Here is an 11,400-nt window from a genome sequence, read left to right as displayed (position 1 = left end):
TAGGTGTCATATCCAAAAAAATCATTGTTAAGACCCATGTCAAGGAGCCTTTTCTTATGTTTTCTTCTAGGATTTTTACAGCTTCACATCTTACATTTAAGTGTTTAATCCATTTTGAGTTAATTTTTGTTTGTGGTGTAAAATAGGGACCTAGTTTTATTCTTTTACATGTGACTATTCAATTTTCTCAGCACCATTTATTGAAGAAACTATCTTTTTTCCACTGAGTGTCTATGTTCCCTTGTCCATTATTAGTTGACCATATATGTGTGAGAGCCCAAGCTCTCAATTCTGTTCTATTGGCCTATGTGTCTGTTTTTATGCCAGTACCATACTGTTTTGATTATACAGTTTTGTAACATAGCTTGAAATCCAGAAGTATAGTACCTCCTGCTTTCCTCTTCTTTCCCAGGATTGCTTTGGCTATTTGAGGTCTTTGTGATTCCATATGAACGTTAGGATTGCTTTTTCCATGTGTGTAAAAAATGCCATTGGAATCTTGATAGAGACTCCATTGAATCTATTGATGGCTTTGGGTAGTATGGACATTTTAATAAAATTAATTCTTCTAGAATATGAACACGAGACATTCATTTATTTGTGTCTTCTTCAAATTCGTTCATCAATGTCTTGTAGTTTTCAAGATCTTCCACCTCCTTGGTTAAGGTCTTTGTCTTTGAATTTCAGCAGTTTTATTATAATGTGTCTTGAGGAAAGTCTGTTTGGATTAAAATAATGGGGTGGTCTATTAGCTTCGTGGACTGCAACGTCCAAATCTCTCCCCAGGTTTGGGAAGTTCTCCGCCATTCTTTCTGTAAATAACCTTTCTGCTCCCTTCATTCTCTTTTCTTCTGGAACTTCAATAATTCAGATACTAGTTTTTCTGATGGTGTCCCACAGATCATGTTGGCTTTCTTTACTCTCTTTCATTCTTAGTTTTCTCCTCAGACTGGGTTATTTCAAAGTTCCTATCCTCTATCTCACTGATTCTTCTATTTAGTGTCCTCTATTCCATTTTTCATTCCACTCATGAATTTTTCAGCTCCAGAATTTCTGTTGATTGCTTTTTATCTCTTTGTTAAATTTCAATCTTTTTGTTCACTTTTGATTGCATATTGTTGACTTGATTTCATTCGTCTTTCTCTGTTGTCTTGTAGGGCACTGAGTTTACTTAAAACAGCTATTCTGAGTTCTTTATCAAGTAAATCACAGATCTCCACGTCTTTGGGTTCAGTTACTAGAAGATTATCATGATCTTTTGTGACTTCATGTTTCTTTGATTTTTCATGTTCTTTGGAGTTCTGCGTTGTTGGATTCAAATTTGAAGTAGCAGTCACCTCCTCCAGCTTTTACTAAATGGCCTTCAGGGCAGCAATTCCTTTCATCAGTCCTGCTGTAGATTCTGAGGCTTCCTCTGACCTTGGATGGATACCCCTGCTTCTCATTTCTTGATCCCTCCCCTCTTATGGCAGAAGTCTTAAGCTTCTGTGTCTTCTCTCAATCCTACTAAGCACCAGACAGGTTGCTGGTAGCCTCTGCCGTTTCCCCGAAGGTGGCACACAGACCACGTCTGTGATTTCTCCTTTGCCTGCAGACCCTGGCCTGCCTTCTGCCTGTGCTCCCCACCTACCAGAGCTTGCTCAGCCCACTGTATGCACAGGGAGCCCACTGCAGAGTGCTAGGAGCCGTGGGGCTGCCTGAGGGTCACTTGGGGAGTGGGGATCTGTGGGTGGTATTTCCCCTGCATCTCGTGGGCAGGCTTCCTGAGTCCAGAATGGAGTCAGCAGGGAACCTCGTACCCCACTCTCTATCTGCTCCTTCCTCCATCATGGCTCTCCCTCTTCAGTGTTCTGAATGCTGCAAGAGAGAAATGAGTCTCTCTGGCAGCATCCTGCACAGCTCAGGGAGCCAGGAGTTCACTCACTGGCTCTCCCTTTCCCTGATGGGAGAAATCACAGGCCATCTAGTTTAGCCCTAAGCTGTGCGGCCTTGGGTGATGCCAGCAAAGATAAGCTGTTCCTTTTACCCTCTAATGTGTCCAAGCTTGTGGGGTTTTTTCCCTCCAATGCAGTGCTGGAGCTTCTCTGGAAACCTTGACTTCCGCAAAAGCTCTCTTGCCTGAAGGTGACCACCCACGTCAGTGTTGTGCAGAAGCTCCCAGGCAGCGGCCAAGAGGGGCTGGAACCAGCTCACAGTGTCCTGTAGGTTCCACAGCTGGTGCCACAGTCTGTCTGCCTATCACCTGATGCACTGGTGGGTGAGATTCCTTCTGGGTCCCTTGGTGTATGGTGCTTGGTTCCGCAAATTCCACAGAGGCACTTCTGCTTACGGATGGATGCCAAATTTTTGTTGTTGAAGGGGAGAACAAACTAAACTAAAAGTACCATTAGCTCTAAAAAGTCTCAACAACAAACAATTCTTAATCTTTTCAAGTATTTAGAGAGTACTTACGTTTTACACATCACGATAACCTTATATATCCTTTAAGTATCTTTTGGCCTGCAAGTTCCTCTTTCTACATCTTTTACTTGCATCTAGTATAATTTATGACACATAGATAGATGATGCCCAGTATATGACAGCTATATAAAACTGACTTTAGAAAAAATCAAGACCATTAATGAAAGGGTAATCCATAAAGTACATACAAATAATTCCAACTGCAAAATTTGTATTATAAACTGTCACAATCAACTCACTGATGGATGGACAGTAGTTCAGATCCCAAACGTATTCCATGATAATACTAAGAGACACAACTGGTGTAGCTGTAATAATATCAAACAAAGGAGGCGACGTACAAGAAGTATTTGTAGCCCAGTTAAAGAAGAATATTTTACAATGGTGAAAGAGTCCACTTCATGGAAAAATATGACAATCTTAAATCTGTGTGCATCGAATAAAACAGCATCAACTTATGTAGTAAAAATTGACAAAACTAGAAGCATAGAGAAATCCACAATCATTGATTGATATTTTTTAACACATCTATCTCAAAAATTGATAAAACAATCAGATAAAAAATACTGACAGAGAGAAGATTTAAACAACACAATAATAAATTTGACTAGCTGACGTTTGTAGGGTGCAATAGTCTACACCCAACAACTGCACCCAACAAATGCAGAACACACATTATTTTCAAGTAAACATAAAATAATTAGAGAACTATTTATTGGGCAATGTTTCAACAAACGCCAATGAACTGAAATCATACTATCTGTACTGTGTCCACGTGCAATTAAGCTAGAAATCAATAATTAAAAAGCTAGAAAGTCTCCAAATGTTTGCTAATTAAGCAACTACATACATATGTATATATACACATATATACGTATATACACATACATACACACAGATATATGCATATGTATATACATGTGTGTATTATATATACATTATATATATTATATGTGTGTATATATCTTTCCTTTTGGTTTCACTTAACATCGTATGGTGTTTTCTCACATATTTTTGCTCATGGACATTGACTCTCTTGACATGTTATTCACACGACGCATGAAACTGCAGGGAAGCCAAAATTATACAGATCCTAGTAAAAGGAGGATTGAGTGGGTAAAGGAAAGCATTTGTACCGCTGCCCCTTCCAGGCTTCTTCCACTGGCTCCTTTGGGTCTCTTTCTCGGTGTCTCAAGCCCTCTCCTTTTCCAAGGCTTCATAAAGGATCAAACATGCACTTTATCTGGACTTTTGCCTGCTCTCATGAAAGGGAAATTTCTTAGAGGGAAGCAGGATAGAACCCCGTGCTTTAATTTGCTGGCTCTCCCAAAGGAAAGCGGAGGACGAAAACAGGAATTCGAGGGAAATAACACTGAGCTGATTTCACACGGTCCTCAGAGATGAGGTGCCCAAGGTGAGGTCCTCTTAAATGAGGAAGACTTGGAGGCTCCCGGAGCGGGGCCTTGGCAACACTGCTGCGACCGCGGGGTAGTTCTCTTCAGGGCAGAATCGGAAACACTTTATTTTTATGTATATATTTATAAATAAATATATTTTTTTTTCCAGAAAGCAAGCCTTAAGTATCTCAGATTGTCGACCATGACGTGTTCCTAACAACCTTATAAACTTGTGGAGGCCAGAGTCATAGAAAATGGGTTGCATTTGAAGACTGCGTGCACGTTCCCTCTGTATAGCCTTGCAATATGAATGTAACTTAACATTTTAAATTACATAAGCCCACTGGGGGTACGGTGTTAAAAAAAACTGGAACGGGAGCCTTAACTGCCTTGCGCTCCTTTTCAAATAGACCCGGCAACACCTTACCTTTGCTTTCCTTTCATTTAATTAACAGGAGCGCTTTTCATGAATTCAGACGGAGTGAGGTCACACTGGCGGAACGAAGAAAGTTAGTCCTTAATTTCCGGGTGAGGCTGTTCCCGGCTGCTCTGCTTGGGGCGGGGCGCTGGGGGCGGGACGAGCCGAGGCGCGGGAGGCCGGCTCCCGGCGCGCGCAAGGGGCGGGGCCGCGCGGCCCGCGGGCGCCGCTGCCTTCCCCGCCCCCGGAGCGCTCCGGGAGCCGCAGGACCGACCGTGCCGGGACCGGACGGGGGAGGCAGCGGTTGCTGTTGGGCCCGCTCTTACCCGGGGCGCACGGAACCGCGGGTCCCCGAAGCTGGCCGCTGCCGGGCTCGCTGGGGTGACCGGGGCTTCCGGGGACCGGGCGGGGGCCAGAGCTGGGCCAGTGGGTTTGTATTTTTCCCCTGAGGGTAACGTTTGCTGGAGCCAGCGGGTCAGAATAAGAGTTCAACAGGTGGCAGAAAGTGGTTGTTTGAACAAAACCCTGCCTCCTCCAAGCTCTGGACCCTAAATCCCCGCCCTCAACTAGAAAGGTGTTGACCAGGAACTGAGATACCGAGATAGTTACAGGATTAGATGTTGTTCAAGTTGGAAGGGACTGAGAATTGACTTGGTCTAATCTCTTCATTTCAGACATGGGGAATCTAAAGCCCAAGAAGGAGAGGTGATGGAGGTTGATTCCCATGGAAGATTAATAAAAGAATCTACCACCTCGGGAAAAGACAAAGCAAAACAAAACAAAAAACAGGTGGCAGAGAGCGATCACGTGGGGGCAGGTTGGGCGGCGAGCCGCCCCCTCGCCTCGGAACCGCCCTTCGGTGCTGCCCGTCGTCGACGAGCCTAGCCGGCGTTCTCCGCTCCGCTCTGCGGCTCCGGCGTCCGCGGCGCCCGTGCGCTGAGAGGCCGGCGGGAGCGCGCCGCCCCGGGAAGGCCGGAGACGGGCTCGGAGCGCGGCCGCGAGCGCCCTGGCGCGGGTCGGGTCCCCGGGACCGCGGAGCCCCGCAGGGAGGCGGCCGAGGGGACCGAGGCCCTGGCCCCGGCCAGGATGCACAACGCGTCGTCCTGGGGCCCGGAGCACGCCAACACGTCGTGCCCCGCGCCCGCGCTCGGCTGCCCCAACGCGTCCGGCCCGCTGCCGCCGCTGCCGCCGCCTCTGGCCGTGGCCGTGCCCGTCGTGTACGCGGTGATCTGCGCCGTGGGGTTGGCGGGCAACTCGGCCGTGCTGTTCGTGCTGCTGCGGGCGCCCCGCATGAAGACCGTCACCAACCTGTTTATCCTCAACCTGGCCGTGGCCGACGAGCTCTTCACGCTCGTGCTGCCCATCAACATCGCCGACTTCCTGCTTCGGCGCTGGCCCTTCGGGGAGCTCATGTGCAAGCTCATCGTGGCCATCGACCAGTACAACACCTTCTCCAGCCTGTACTTCCTCACGGTCATGAGCGCCGACCGCTACCTGGTGGTGCTGGCCACGGCCGAGTCGCGCCGGGTGGCCGGCCGCACGTACGGCGCCGCGCGCGCCGTGAGCCTGGCCGTGTGGGGAGTCGTGACGCTGGTCGTGCTGCCCTTCGCCATCTTCGCCCGGCTGGACGACGAGCAGGGCCGGCGCCAGTGCGTGCTGGTCTTCCCGCAGCCCGAGGCCTTCTGGTGGCGCGCAAGCCGCCTCTACACGCTGGTGCTCGGCTTCGCCATCCCCGTGTCCACCATCTGCGTCCTCTACACCACGCTGCTGTGCCGGCTGCGCGCCATACGCCTCGACAACCACGCCAGGGCCCTGGAGCGCGCCAAGAAGCGGGTGACCGTGCTGGTGGTGGCGATCCTGGCCGTGTGCCTCCTTTGCTGGACGCCCTACCACCTGAGCACCGTGGTGGCGCTCACCACCGACGTCCCGCAGACGCCGGTGGTCATCGCCGTCTCCTACTTCATCACCAGCCTGAGCTACGCCAACAGCTGCCTCAACCCCTTCCTCTACGCCTTCCTGGACGACAGCTTCCGAAGGAGCCTCCGCCAGCTGCTGGCGTGTCGCGCCGCCGCCGCCTGAGCCGGCGCGCCGGGAGCCAGCGGCCCGGCGCTCAGGGTGGTCCCTGAGCCGCAGCTTCGGCCCCCGCCCACCAGCTCTCTAGAGATGCAGGTTCTCGGGCCCCTGCCCAGGCCCCGCGGACTCGGACGCGCTTTGGCTGCGCCCGCCCTTTCAGTGTGCCAAGCCCTCCAGGTGGTGCGGAGGCGCGCAGGACATGGGGACCGGCCGAGGCGGCGGAGAGCGCACGGACCTCTCCCTCTCCCTAAGGCCCAAGGGCGCCGAGGCGACCCCCGAGCTTGACACGGAGGGGAGGAAGGGGAGAAAAGGGGGCAATACTGCAGAGACCCTCTTCCGGTTCCCCCCGCCTCCCGCCCCAGCCGTGCGCAGGCCGGCTCTTCGTGGAGCCCTCGGCGCTCCCTCGCCGCGGAGGTGCGAGGGGAGAGATGCTAAGGCCGCCCGGGCCTTTGACGGGGAAGACAGCTCGGGTGGCGGGTCAGGAGTGAGTGTGTTAAGTGTGTGTGTGTGTGAGTGTGTGTGTGTGTGTACGCGCGCGTCTATGCGTGCGCGCGTCTAGCAGAGGCCGGGGCTTTGGATGCAGGGGGATGGAAATTGGCTGTGATGCCTACACAGCAGTGATAAGAATGGTGACAACCCCCTTCCTGTCCCAGCCTCTTCTTTCTTTGCCTTTCCGCTTTCCCACCCACGCTGTCCCTGCGGGGACCCGGCCGCCGGGCTCGGGAAGGGCCTGGAGTCGGATCCCCGGCCGGGTTGCGGCGTCCCCTGGCGGAGCCAGCTGCGGGAGCCGAGCATCCAAAAACAGCGCTGGATGTGCAGGTGAGCGCACCTGCGAAACCGCTCTTTCCGTGGCTGGGTTACTTGTCATCGCTTCTCTCTCCAGAGGGCTCCACTCCCCTCCACACACACCAACGCCCCTGTGCCCCCGTCGACCTAGTACAGCTTGGAGCAGTTCGTTGCAATTCTTAGTGTGCAATTGCTTTTGAAGACCGAGAACTTTATGTGTGCCCTAATCTCACGTTTTGGGCGAGTTAATGAGATGAGGAGATGCGTATCCATCCTCCGTTCCCCTCTTCCTCATATTCCTCTTGCTGTTCGCCTCAGGGGACCCAGGGAGCTGAAATGACCGACGCCCTCATGATAACCTCTCCTGGTTCCCTTTCCACAGGGAACTGTGGATTATTTGTACTTTATTTCTTCGTCCCAGACGGCAACTGGGAGATGTCTGGTCTCACAGGGAGACCAGACAGCACCCTATATTTTATCTCTACTTCTGGGAGACAAAAGTGGATTAAGAGAGAGGACTGACATTGGCTTTGCCCAGCCATCTGCAGTTTACACTTCAGACCTGAGGGCAGAGCTTTAACCAGACTACAGTCATTAATGAGTGTTTTAAAAGATATTTTTTTCCCTTTGGGATGAATTCCAAACAGGAATGAAAATTTCTAAAAGTATTTGTTTCCCAGGGTCAGTGTTATATGTGATAAAAATTATGAGTGTTGCTGGCAGAATTTGTTTACTTAGTTTGATGGCCATTAACCACATTCTCAATTACTTATCTTCAAAATACTTCTAACAAAATAAATGAAAAGGAAATCTCTCCCTTGGGTTTTTCCCAAGGAAGAAGCTAACTCCCTTGCTGATTTTCATGAATAAGAATTGCTTCCTTAGCTCTCAGAGTAATTAGGAACAATGCGATACTTCATAGCTATCAGTTTAGAAAATGTAAATTTAGAAACCCACCTTGGGTGACAAATAATAGTAAAATTTCCAAAACATGCTTTTCCATCTCCAGTGCATTTTGAATGATGTACATCATGGCATTTGCACAGTCCTCTGCTGGTGGGCTTCAGAGGCCTCTTGGAATTCGTTTTAGTATCTTCCAATTTCTTGGAAACGTTCTATTGATTTTCTTTATGACTCACAAAATTATTTTGTGAATCCTCCGTTTATTTTCAAAAGAAAAAATGTAAGCTTAGCGTAACTACCACATTCTCTAAGGTAACAGACAGAGAGTTAAGTGGATATTTGCCGCAAACACAGACGAGTGTGATAATCTGGATTTGAAACCTCATCTGCCTTCGTAAACTCTGTGGCTGTGCTTTGACATCTTCTGAACACAGATCGGGGGAGAGCCATGTGATCCACCTGTCCACGGCATCATCCCTCCCACAGGTCAGCCTGGCTGTCTTGGAATCTACCAAGAAGACTGCTGGAAAAACACAGGACTGACATGGCTGCGCTGTCCACACAGCAAGGCGTGGACTGGCATCCTAGTGTGCGTGTGTGATTAAATGGGACCCAGTACTTCAGTTTCCTCCTGGCTTTCTAAATTATTGGATAGAATGTTGTATCATTACTTCTAGGTTGTTGCCTTCTTATTAGCATGTAGAAACCCAGATTGTACGTCTCAGACTTCCTTTTTAGGACTTGGGTCCTAGGTAGAATAAATATGCCGACAGCCATGCCAAAGTAGAATTTACTTACATCGTTGCATTGCAAAGCTTTTAACTCTGTGTTTGATTTTTGCAGTCTTCCTGTAAACCGTGTTGTTTGGTTATACCACTTCTGATATTTTTAAATGTCCATTTGGTTTTACTTAACTTAGTACAGTTATATAATGTATGTGCTTAGGCGTTCTCTTGAGAAATGCAGAAACCCTGCTAGTCCCTTGCACAGAAGCTCTGTTTAAAATAAAAGCTGAAACAGTCTGTATGAAGAGTGAATATTCTATTTCCTGAGAACATGGGATCCATAATTCAGTCACCTTAGTATTTATGCATCATTACTTTTATTTTATTATAAATTTATTCATTTTATTTATTTATTTTTGGCTGCGTTGGGTCTTCGTTGCTGCGCACGGGCTTTCTCTAGTTGTGGCAAGCGGGGGCTACTCTTCGTTGCGGTGCATGGGCTTCTCATTGCGGTGGCTTCTCTTGTCACAGAGCACTTGCTCTAAGTGCGCGGGCTTCAGTAGTTGTGGCACGTGGGCTCAGTAGTTGTGGCTCGCAGGCTCTAGAGCACAGGCTCAGTAGTTGTGTCGCACGGGCTTCATTGCTCCACGGCATGTGGGATCTTCCCGGACCAGGGCTCGAACCCGTGTCCTCTGCATTGGCAGGTGAATTCTTAACCACTGCACCACCAGAGAAGTCCCAATGCATCATTAATTTTAAAAATACTGCCTTCAGGGAAAACTTATCTAATGGGTAAGCAATGCATAAATAGAAGTACTTGATAGGATAAGGTTAAGAATGAAATCCCCCCCCTTATTTTGGTTGATTGTGGAAATGATGTCAAACTGCTGATTAGCACAAGAACCCTAGTACATGCGCTGGGCGGAGAAAGGATAATAAGCTTTTCATCGTATTCATTTCTTGAAAATTTGAGCAGCTTGTGTGGAGAGTGAGAAGGGAAGAGAAATTGCTTAAGTTGCCGGCACACACATTACTATTTCAGCTAACAGAATGCACAGATGTGGCACAGACGTGTGCAAGGTAGAGAGTCTCACCAAAAAGACCCTCGACTTCCAGAAAGCTCTCCCTTCCTCAGCAGCATGCTGGGAAAACAAGAGCAAACAATGTTCCTCCTAGATGGCCGTGACCTCTGCTTATCCACCTAAGGAAGACATCGAAGAACGCTCCCCTTAATGCTCTTGTACTAGGATGGCTTCGGGTCTGGTACTTTGGTTCCCATTTTATATACAAAGTGAGGTACAGGAAGTGGGTCGTTTTGGCGAGGACCACAAAGACCAATCAAGACCAATCAGAGCCCATCTGGTTCCTATTCTAGGCATTGTCTCATCCCATTCCAGCAGAGATGAAATTGGTTGCAATGTATAATTTGAAATTGTTAGACCATAGAAAACATGGATCAAGCAAGATATACCTACTAGTACTCCATCATGTGGTAAAAGGGAAGACAAGTTTTAATAATAAAACTTGAATCCTAACTCAGAGTCTTTGAAGTGTATGGTGTTGTTAAAGTTTATATGAGAATAACATTTCCTTGGCCAGGGCTGGCTGCACGTAGAGTTCAACTGCAAATGCACCAGGTACGTTGTAACCTGCATGCTTTGTGCATAAGGACCTGCGGCCCAGGTGCGCCGTTTAAGTAGAACAGAATGCTATCAGCACTTCTATTTATACAGAACAGAGTTTTGCAATGGATGATACTGTCCTTAAAATTAGGGCAAGGTACATTTATTTGTACCGTATCTCACAAGGTTACACAAAGACATCATATCACATCAATTAAATGAAAAAAAAAGATGGGGAAAGGGAGGGAAAGTGAACATGGCATCTCTGAGAAACGTCAGCGTGGATGAGCTGCATGTCTCCCACCCGCCAGAACAGGATTTCTCTTTTGGGAAATCTCTCCTGGCAGGGACAGAGGTTGCCAGGTTTACACCTCAGTGGTTTAATTCGTTGCTCTTAGACATGATGATTATGAGATTTGGGGGGAGGGGCGCTGTTGGCGCTTCTGGACGCTAGTTGTGTTCAAAGGGTCTCTTCCCTCATTCTCTTTTCAGACTTTACTCCATCTCCCTATTTTTTGTTCCCACACTTGGTTCCTGACTTCTGCCTGTTTCCCTGTGTGCAGCACACACCTGGGTCCAGTTTCTCCAGAGCAAGAACTTCTGCCCCCCATGGGGTGGGAGAGGGGAGTCACCCAGCTGCGGGGGTCAGATGTGGCACCCCAGCTCTCCTTGTACGCTTCCAGCCCCTGTGTGGGACCCTGCAGCTGCCCCGGCTCCCAGGGGCTTGGGGCCTCTCGGGGGCTTTGGAGGCAGATCAGCTGGGATGGAGCCCGCGTCGCCCCCGTTAGCACTTCTCCCGTCTGCTGCCTGGAACCTGCCCTTTCCAACCTGCTGACGTCTCGTCTCTGCCGCCCTTGATCCAGCTCTCTTTGTGCATTTAAAAATTACTCCCCTACTGTCGTAACAGGGGCTTAAGAGAAAATCACAAGAATACGTATGAAGCCATCGCCTTAAACTGCACTCTGTGTGTGTAGACATATGTGTCCTATGGGTATGTATACACACACACACGTGTG

The 11,400-nt window shown here is 48.9% G+C and overlaps 1 protein-coding gene across 1 annotated transcript; it reads left to right on the top strand.

The window, feature by feature from the left end:
- Positions 1-5,248: 5,248 nt before the first annotated feature.
- NPBWR1 (neuropeptides B and W receptor 1) lies at positions 5,249-9,121 on the top strand. The gene has a single exon (XM_027128111.1). It carries the CDS (start codon positions 5,362-5,364, stop codon positions 6,352-6,354), a length of 993 nt encoding a protein of 330 aa, XP_026983912.1. The 5' UTR covers positions 5,249-5,361; the 3' UTR covers positions 6,355-9,121.
- The last annotated feature ends 2,279 nt before the right edge of the window (positions 9,122-11,400 follow it).

This window comes from Aethalodelphis obliquidens, unplaced genomic scaffold (assembly GCF_003676395.1).
Source record: "Aethalodelphis obliquidens isolate GAN/ISIS:26980383/991018 unplaced genomic scaffold, ASM367639v1 scaffold33, whole genome shotgun sequence".
NCBI classification, from domain to species: Eukaryota; Metazoa; Chordata; class Mammalia; order Artiodactyla; family Delphinidae; genus Aethalodelphis; species Aethalodelphis obliquidens.
Note: the sequence above shows the minus strand (reverse complement) of the source record. Positions and strands in the feature narration are given on the sequence as shown.

Bases quoted from the DNA above. Each gene is read 5' to 3' on its own strand.
- NPBWR1 (XM_027128111.1), top strand. From the start codon at position 5,362: ATGCACAACGCGTCGTCCTGGGGCCCGGAGCACGCCAACACGTCGTGC.